General features: G+C 34.2%; 1 protein-coding gene across 1 annotated transcript; it reads left to right on the top strand.

Moving 5' to 3' along the window:
* Window positions 1-5063: 5063 nt before the first annotated feature.
* On the top strand, window positions 5064-6275 carry LOC125077362 (cuticle protein 19.8-like). The gene is made up of 2 exons (XM_047689286.1): window positions 5064-5125; window positions 5410-6275. The coding sequence occupies exons 1-2, from the start codon at window positions 5114-5116 to the stop codon at window positions 6151-6153; spliced, it is 756 nt and encodes a 251-aa protein (XP_047545242.1). The 5' UTR covers window positions 5064-5113; the 3' UTR covers window positions 6154-6275.
* The last annotated feature ends 4770 nt before the right edge of the window (window positions 6276-11045 follow it).

Genomic DNA, 11045 nt, shown 5'->3' with positions numbered 1-11045 from the left:
GATATGAACAAACACCGGACAAATATTATAAATTTAAGAGTTAAATGTATGTTACTCAATATTAATATAGTTTCGAATTAATAATCTTGATATCTATAGATTATGTACTTCAGGATTTTATATGTCAAAGGAAACTAATTATGTTAGTTAATAGTGTGATTTAATCTTTAGGGATGCACTGGCTTGTATGATACGAGCTTTACTAATTTAGAATTCAGGATTCCAAATAATTTATAAAATTGCGTTACTAAATACATATTTCTTTTTGCCATCTGTCTTCGTCTTAGTGTCAGTTAATATTTGAGTCGATATGCCTGTGTAGAACATTAAGTACTTGTTGAATTATTCATAAAATGATTACCAACTATAAATTAACGAAGGGACCTATGATATGCCTATACACAAACTAACAAAAACACGGTCCTGATTCACGTCCTGTACCAGTAAATATACCAAAACGATTGTTTAATCCAGGCAAGATCCGCTGAATGACATATAAAAGAAAACATCCCGAGGACACTGCATATGTTTAATTTAAATAATATTATGTCACGTGTGCATCCTCCAAACCGCATCAGACCAGCGTTTTTTTTCTCAAAGGGAGAGAAAGTTTTAGCCCAACAGTGGAACATTTACAGGCTTTCTGTTTCTTTAAATGGTAAAAGCTAAATACCCAGCCGTCAAACCGAAGCCCGGGCGATATAGTTTTGTAAAATGACGAAAGCATTCGTAAAAGCCATATGAAGAAAGTGTATTTCAATTTGATTTGATAATAATATACCATTCCTATACCTACCATACCATCGAATGAAAGCAATATCCTTGGTTCTTTCTTATAAAATTGTTAGACGGATGGGTTACCTGATATAGTGGTCACGAATGATCGTAGACATTGGCGCGGTAAGAAATTTCAACCATTCCTTATATCGCCAATGCGCCACCAACCTTACAAAACCAACCTATGGTTTGTTTTGTGATAACATACAATCAATGATGATGATATAGTTCTGACCGGTTTCGCTTACGGCCAACTCAAGGAAGACTAACGAACTGGGCAGGATATATTCCAATGTAAATTTAACTTTCAAAATCCGACGACTTTACCTGCTTTCCGAGGCACGGGATTGTCCGACTTCCAGACACCGGACTGCTACTGAAAATTGTTTTGATGGAAAAACACAATATTTTAAAATCGGTCCAACCGGTTTTGGAACCCAGGACTTTCGATCAGCGGCCATATATCTAACCACTAGACCAACGAGGTATCAATATACAATAGGCGACGCGCGTCTATTTGCTAGTTCACTATACAATATATATTCCAACGGAAGCGAACTTACATATAAATGTATGTATGAATATATTTATTTGTTTATAGGCATTTATTTCCGCAACAGATCACTATTACAAAGTGTGTTATTATAATCATAAACTGCTTGTAATCGCAGCCCGTCGGCCTTGCGCCGGTTCTCCTAAACTCGATTTTCTTCGTCATGATTATTCATAGGACTTATTATTTTTATTAACTCAAATCTAGGTTCATAATGTTTGCGAATTGTTAATTTTGTATGCATATATTATTTCACCTAATTTAATGTACTTTGCTAACCAGCAACTTTGTATAAAACTCTCGAATTTTGACTTTCTTTTTACTTGGTGGTAGGGCTTTGTGCAAGCCCGTCTGGGTAGGTACCACCCACTCATCAGATATTCAACCGCCAAATAACAGTACAGTGTAATCACAGGCACAAGGGACATAACATCTTAGTTCCCAAGGTTGGTGGCGCATAGGTGATGTAAGGAATGGTTAATATTTCTTACAGCGCCTTCGTCTATGGGCGGTGGTGACCACTTACCATCAGGTGGCCCATATGCCCGTCCGCCAACCAATGCCATAAAATAAGTAAGAAATAATTGAATGTGAAAGCTAAAAATATTTACAGAAATATTCAATATTTTTGGTCATAAAAAATATTTAATAAATTCAAGCTAAGTGGCGAATTAGGATGTTTAAGTTAGGAAGTTACGTTTACGAACTGAATACGCGATGTAAATATACTGTCAACAAACCGTAATAGCTGAATCGCAAAAGGTTCGAACTCGCCATGTGAAATTCGCAGGTTCGATTCAGATTCTTTAAATTAAATTGGAAACGTAAATTAAAAAAGTAGTGACGGCTTTAGTTTTTAAAAAAAGATCAGTACAATGACATTCGTAAATAAAAAATCGATATTATTAATAAACCAGTTAAGAAAAAAACTTACAAAACCGGATCTTGATATTGTTACCGTAGGAAAAAAAAGTCCTTATTAAATAGAGTAGTGTCGTCCCATATAAGCACGTACGAAATAAGATTCCACAGTCAGGAAGCTTCAGAATTTAATAACTTCCACAATATATTTCGTATGTTTTAAAACTACGAATAATAATAATATATTATGACTAATCTGTCATTATTTAAATTTTTATTTGTGTATTAAGGACCTAATGTTAATACTACTTGTTTTGTAAATAAATATACTGTACTACTAGTTGTAGGACAAGAAAACGCTTCTTCTCTGTACAAAGATTTTGATTACAACATAATTTAATATCAAAATGGCTAAAACCCACGTGCTTTAAGCTATACGACTTCCGCGCCATCTGTTGTTGAATATTAGAACACTTCACGCAAATTCTATCAACCGTACAAAGTTTCACCTAAAATTTAAAACAGAAACAATTCTTATTTTTTAATTGTAAGGCATAAACTGTTCTGCTATGAATAACTAGCGACCCGCCCCGTCTTCGCACGAGTGAAGTATATCTATACATATAATAAAGTTGGAGTGTCTGTTTGTAATATAAAAATAACCGTTTATTACTTAATGTATATGTATATATACACGGTTATGCACCGTGTATAATAACATTTTATACAATTTTTGTCTGTCTGTCTGTCTGTCTGTTTGTTCCCGCTAATCTCTGGAATAGCTGGACCGATTTTGACGGGACTTTCACTGGCAGATAGCTTAAGCTTTTATTTCAGAATTATGTATGAAATAAAAATAAAGTCACGCTGCAATGTCAAATAACTTAAATTCAAACGCGCACGAAATCGCGGACACAGCTAGTTAATAAATAAAAACATGTGATATAAAATTAATTTAACCCCATAGAACTCATTATGTCGATTTATATAAAACCAATTTAGAATTAGATTATTACTTCGGGACATTATAGGATATGCTTGGAGTTATATAAAACTAATTTTCCCTCTTTATATATAACATATCAAACAATTAGAAGACAAAAAATCAAATAAGCAACATTTGATAGCGAATTACTGCGATATCATTGGTCGATAGCTTGATTAATCTATGATATTATTTATTATGGTTATAGGGCCCTACAGGCAAGAGCAGTGGGGAGACCCTACACGAGTTGGAAGGACGACATCAAAAAGATCGCGTAAACAAACTGGCTACTAAGAGCAAATAATAGAGACTAATGGAATGCCTTGGAGGAGGCCTTCAACTGAGAACCATGCAAACATAAAATTTTAAGAATTTCTTTATTATATATAGTATAATATATCCTAACTAACATACAACAGCTAAATTAATGACGACCTCCTGATCGAGTAGTGTTTACACCGGTTTTCATGGGTACGCCACTCTGAGGTCCCGGGTTCGATTCTCGGCCGACTCGATGTAGAAAACTTTCATTAGTTTTCTATGTTGTCTTGGGTCTGGGTGTGTTACTTCTGATTTTCCATAACACAAGTGCTTTAGCTACTCACTTTGGGATCAGAGTAATGTTGTTGTCTAATATTTATTTATTTATTATTATTATTAAAATCTGCTTTATTCATAAAAAAGGCAAAGTTACTTGTTTGTTATGCATTTATATATCAAAAATATCTATATATTATGTATAGAATACGCTTGATTAATACTAAGTCACGCTATAAACAAATCAGAGGACCAAATCATGTGTACAAACTTTTAAAGTATTTAACGATAAATAAATGGATAGTGAAACTAAAATTTCTAGTTGCTTTATTGGAATTTATCAAGTATGGCTTCGATCGTGGGCAACAATAATAAATAATTCGATACTGAATCTAATCTAAAACATTATTTTGGAATATGTTATAAATAATATTATGATATATTTATTCTTATATATCTGTATAATACAAAATTTTACTATTAAATATTTTTTTTAATTTATTATTTAAATTTTTAATTAAATTTAATGATTATTAAAATTAAATGTTTAGGAATATCTAAGTATTATACAGTATTCCGACATTATTTATTATCGGCATTTTTTTATGTTATAAACGTATATAACATGCTTAATTGGTTGATTGTTAACAAACGTCAATTGGAAAAACTTTAAAGTTGTAGACTACATTATAGTCGTATAACTTAACAAGGTAAATGTTATAAGTTCTAGTTGACGAAATATATTTTTGTAGATATAAAAATTAGACGTACTGTGTCACGACTGTGTGCTTACAAACCGCTCGTACGTGATATGAAAATAAATACGAAAGCTAAAAACGAAAATGTTATATTTTTTATCAGAGAACGCCATATCCAGCCGCCAAGTTTGGCAGACAATGGTATCTTGATCTGCTTATCATAAAATTACACAAAAATGGATAACGTTAAACTCTTACATTAAACATGAATTATTTTCGTAGAATGTTTAAAACAATCTAGATGTGACAAGGTGAAATAAATATATAAACATGAAAGCCGGTGACATTTTGATCACGAAAAATTTATACAAAAATATAATTAAATATCGAAAAAATTTTGACTAGCTATACGATTACTAAGATATAACAGAACTTTTCTGATACAGTTTATGAGAAACGAGACATATAAAAGTATGACGAAGACGAATGACGTTAATAAAATAATAATGATACGAGTCATTTCTTTATGCTTTCCATATCACGGCCTTGCGTTTCCGGATCCATCGAATACATTAGTGTTTTTAAATATCAACTATAAGTGTCCATGCGCAAACGACACGCCCTCGTGTGTGCGATCCATATATAAGCTCCAAGTCGGATAGCTCAGTACTCACTCCACGAGATTCACTTGTCTAAGAAGCAATGGCAGCTAAGGTGCGTATTCCCAATATCATTATCGCGTATTGCTTCAGTAATCTGTATTTGTTTCAATAGTAATCTAATTTCACGAAATATTAAATTAAATCAAATGGTTTTTATTTAATAATGCGTGCAAGTGACAACTTTTGTTATGATTACATAGTTTATCTTAAATAGAGCTAATTAAATATTAAAAATAATTATTTAAATGTCCTTTGAGATAAATTATTTAATTTTAAAGTCATTTAAGCATGTAATATATTTTTAACAATAAAATAATATAAGATATTTTTTTGCAGTTGGTTGTAGTACTCGCCCTGGTGGCCGTGGCCCACTGCTCAGTGGTGCCAGTAGCGCGAGCAGACGCCGACTACACGAGCTTCGCATACGACGTGGCGGATCCCTACACTGGCGACTTCAAGAGCCAGGTCGAGACCCGCGTCGGCGGCAACGTTCAAGGACAGTACTCGCTCCTCGAGTCCGACGGCACCAAGCGTACCGTGGACTACACAGCCGATGACGTGAACGGTTTCAACGCTGTCGTACGCAAGGACCCCGCTGTTGTTGCCACACCCGTGGTAGCTGCTGCTCCCGCTGTAGCCGCTGTTGCCCCAGCTGTTGTTGCTGCACGCACCATCGCCACACCTGCCGTTGTCGCCTCTGCTCCTGCTGTTGTTGCGGCTCGTACATATGCCGCTCCTGCTGTCTACGCTGCCGCTGCCCCAGCGGTTGTAGCCTCTCGTACCTACACCCCTGCAGTGTACGCTGCCTCAGCGCCTACAGTCGTGGCTGCCCGTCAATACGCTGGTCATTCAGTATACGCTGCCTCAGCTCCCGCTGTAGTATCTGCTCACACTTACTCCTCTCCCACCGTGTACGCTGCCTCTGCTCCTCTTGTAGCCACCCGTACCTACTCCTCACCCGCAATCTATGCTGCCTCTGCTCCCGCTCTTATCGGCGCTCGCACTTACGCCTCTCCCTACTACGCGTCTCCATACTACGCGAGCTATGGCGTGCACTCCACCCCCATCAACTACTGGTAAATAACGACAAAGCCTTCATAAGGTGACTTAGTTTTAGACTTATTCGAAACTGCCTTGTAAATAATAATATTTTTTTACATATATGTATCTATGTATTAAATTAAACGACCTCTTTATATACACCTACATCGTTTTATTTAGTTCAAACATAAATATATACCCGTTCACCTTAAACATATACATATATAACATAATCAATTCAGTAGGAAGTTTCAAACTGTTGTATAATATGACATGGTTTTTAATCCAATATATCTTGTTACATCGTTGATGAACCGAAATATACATACATCCAAAGTCATTGCGAATGCATGAGGGTACCTCTGTCTATGTTAAAACCTCGACAGAATCATAACTAAGTACCGAATAAAAAACTTGGTCACAAGACAAAGTCTAGAATTTAAACAATGTGAATAATTTTATACATTTACCTTCACATATTTGGATCTTGAATATATTTTTAAATGATGATTATTGTTCAAGTACTAGATTAATTATTTATATTTTCGACTAATGTTCAGAAACTTACATATTACTCAAACATCGATAATAATAATTATTGTATAGAAATTAATGTTTCTCAATTCGTTTCTAAACTAATTGTGATGAATATTTCTTCTGTATAAGTCTAAGACTCTTATTCTACTCTTGGAAGCAGGCTCGAGTTGCTGATAACAAATAATAATTCATGACACATTTTATAATAATAAACCATGTAAATATTTAACTACATACGAAACTTGTTAAAAATAAACATTTTAATTAGTTTAAAACATATTCGAATAAATAATGATATGATATATTTTTTAAATAATTTAATTCGATTTTTAATTGTAGCTTAAGGCACTTGGCATTAATACCAAACAATTATTGTATAATTAAATAATTACCACGACATCCCATTTAAATAAACTTACTACTATACGCGTTTTACGTTGGACTTCAGCATGATTAGTTCAAACCATATTTATTTATCTTGGCAAGCAATAAAATATTAACGGAATGACCAGTCGTAATAGTTTACAATTTTAACTCGATTGTATAATATTAAACATATAATTTATTGATTCTTTATATAAAAAATCTAATAATTTATTATAGTTCTAGTTTTTGCCCGCAGATTCGCTCATGTTTTAGGGTTTGGTTGTCAGGCATAAAAAGTAGCCCATGTCTTTCTTGAAGTTCATGTTTGCTCTGTATTATTCTGAGGTATAAGTATAACAACTTTCACCCTTATAATATTAGTAAGGAAGTAAGTATATTAAGAAACTCGTCGATGCTTATTTTAAGACGCAACTTTATATAATGTACGGAGACTTTACAATTTCAAAGCGTACTATGTTAATACTTCTTGTATAATGTTTGATATATTTATTACCATTACAATTATAATTTAATAGTGATAGTATTTAGACCGATTGTAGCCTAGGCCATAACAACCAGCCGCTTTAGTAGGTACGTACCGCTGATAATATTGGCGAAGAGAACAATAAAACGGTCACATAGCTATGTAGTTCACTATACCTTTTTTTTAATCACATATACATACATGATAGTTAATGGTCACCACTGCCCCTTGGCACCAGCGCTGTAAGATTTTTTATCAATTTCTTACATCATCAATGCACCACCAACTCTGGGATCAGAGATGTTATGTCCCTTGTGCCTGTAATTACACTGTGAGCCAAAATAATTACAAGCTCTTTCACCCTTCAAACCGGAACACAACAATACTTAGTATTGCTTCTTTTCCCTGCCCGTGTTCCAATCTATGGGGGTGGCACGGCATTTTTTTCTCTTGATTCTTCTTATTATTCATCATCTAATCGTTGATTCATTCTTTCACATCCATCTCTCCCATATCTCACACACTCCATCCATGTTTTCTTAGATCTAATTCTAAGTTTAGCTGTTTGGCAGTAAAATATAGATGTGGTACCAATCCGGACTTGCACAAAGCCCTACCCTCAAATAAAGTACCCTAATGATAAGATTAATCAATATTAATAAAGAATGACATCCTATTGTTTATTTACCGAACTTATCCTCGCCCGTCTCGGTTAAGTGGATGCCGAACTTTTTGTTGATCTTGATCGTGTGATCTCTCGTATAACTTGTATAAGTAAACACATCGCCTTATTGCCTCCACCGATGACAGGAGGGCTAACATCGCTTTGATTTTTCAATTAAACAAACCATAAAATTATTAACTATGAGTACATATATATCAATAAAGCTGATTTGTTCACACCAGGGCTCCATGACTTTTGGTCTCCTTTTATAGATTTTGCTTTAAAGATATGTGCCCCAGTTTCCTCTACGAAATACAAAAAATATTAAAGATGTTGCATATTGATGTGATGTGTGTCTATATTAAAAAACCTATATTACTTTATAGAAATGAATAATAAATGAGTTTCTTGATGGCTCTTCTCGATATAATTTGTATTCCGATCGACATGAAATTTCACTGTTAAATTTACATGTAGTAACTCTTGAAATTATTAAACAAAAATTTTAAGAGCTTATATATTATTTTTATGAAAGCATTCTTTAAAACGCATAAACCTATTTAAGATACGAAACAACTAGTTAAATTTATTTCTTAAATGAAGCACGTGCAAAATTGTAGTACCCGCGCCATTTATACGCGCAACCATTATGATCCAAACATACATACAGGACCTTTATGATCCAAACATTAACATACTCGTATAAAATTGTCCAGCACCAGTGCGACATGAGTTGTTAATGTATAGTTTTAGTCGCATTATTAATGACTAATTTCCACCGATGCTAGATACCCTATGCCTTCTGGCTGCCTCGTTGGTCTTGTGGCTAGATACAGGGCCGCAAATTGCGAAGTCTTAGGTTCAAACGCTGACACAGGTCGTAAAAAAGTAGCTGTCTAAAGATACTCAGTTACAGTCCGGAGTCTAGAATATGAAAGTGCGTACCCTCCCGTTTGTTCGGTGCTGAACTTTTTCCGGTCAGATTTGCTATCCCATACGAGTGGGGGAATAGATATTGCAACTATGTTTACAGCTATAATCAGCTGCGTAGCTGGCATTCCTTGAGTTTGCCCGCCGTCAACATCAACGATATCATCATCTTCAAGTCCTCTCGGATTTGACACCCACCCGGACACGACCACCAGCCAATTTATACAACCAATTTGGGCCAAATTGGCCCTGACCCATTGGGTCAAAAGGAAATGACGCGGTAGCTGTGGCTACTGGGGAGGATCAACCCGGGCAAGGAGGGCAACCTCAAGGCCCGTACCCGGCTTGACCATTGTCCTCCAATAATAAAGTGAATGCAATTTTTCATCATTATCGGCTGAATAGTTAAGACGTTAAAGCGTTACAAACAATCTTTCGCATTTATAAAATTAGTTAGCTATATATTCAACTACAATTTTTTTAATTAGTTTTAAAAACACGCATCAATCACATGCTTAGACCTTTTAGAAACCGACGTTTGGTTTTTTGCGATGCAAATTGTGTCTAATAAATCTTCGGCATATTTTGGGAGCGGTAACTGCTTCAACAGACAATTAATAAGTGTACTATATATTTTTTAATGTGTTCTTATATGCATCAATTTATATATAAAGTATCAGGTATGTTTTTTGTTCGTGCGTCAAACTATTGATCTATGATCAATTTACACAGAATGGTCCGTAAATTATAAAAAAAGGAATTTTACATTTTTGAATTCCGTTAATTATTTATTATATAAAACCGTATAACATATAGCATATGAAAATTACAGAAAAGGACAAAGGCTAACTAACACTTCAACCCTCTCTCTCACACGAGGGCGAAGCTGCGGTCCAGTGATTTAATTTTAAACAGATATTATAATCTCAGCATCTAGGTAACTATAATTTAGGACTAAAATTGAGTACTATAAAATCAAATTATATCAAAAGTTATTACCAACTTATGGTATTAAATATTTATTATAGGATGGGATATTGCTAATCCTAAAAGGCTGGCAACGCACCTGCAACCCCCCTGGTGTTGCAGATGTCCATGGGCGATGGTAATCACTTTCCATCAGGTGAACCTCCTGCTCGTTTGCCCCCTATAACATAAAAAAAAATCAACGATAAAAACATTACCCTATAGAAAATTACAGCAATAAACAAAACACAAAAATATAAAAGTATAAAATTAAATTATGTAAGTATCTACTTAGAAAGGCATCTATGTTAAATGGTAAATAATTTGATGTACATATTTACTTATGTAAGGTTATTTTGGCGGACGGACAAATGCCCCTACTTATGGTAAGTGGTCACCACCGCTCAAAGACAATGGCGCTGTAAGAAATATTAGCCATTCCTTACATCGCCAATGAGCTACCTTTGAAGCAAGGATGTTATGTCCCTTGTGCCTGTAGTTAAACTGGCTCATACAACCTTCAAACCGAACACAATAATACTGTGTATTGCTGTTAGCTGTTAATTAGCTGTTAGTTAGTAACTTATTTATTTGAAATTGAATATCAAATATACGAACAAACAACGATTTTTGTAATATTAGTGTAAATTTTATCACTTATACAATGTACTTTTTTATTTCTTATTTAATCTAAATTCACTTTTATACAATAAATTAAAAAATATTAGTTTTTACTATTTTGCTAATTAAAATTCAACTTCTTTAAAAGCTGTTACGATATCGTTTACTAAAAATGGCCTGACGTCGACGGAGACATATTTATTTCATTAACAGCCTTCAATTTCCGCAATAATCTAACAAAAACACAATACTAATTACCCTTATTTAAAGATCAACCGGTACCCATTTAAACCAAACTAATATTCTACAAAATAATATAAAAGCAAGCAATTTCATGTTTTTTTATCCAGTTGACAAGATTCA

Source organism: Vanessa atalanta, chromosome 3 (genome assembly GCF_905147765.1).
Source record: "Vanessa atalanta chromosome 3, ilVanAtal1.2, whole genome shotgun sequence".
NCBI classification, from domain to species: domain Eukaryota; kingdom Metazoa; phylum Arthropoda; class Insecta; order Lepidoptera; family Nymphalidae; genus Vanessa; species Vanessa atalanta.
The sequence above is the reverse complement of the archived record's forward strand: the minus strand, read 5'-3'. Positions and strand labels throughout refer to the sequence as shown.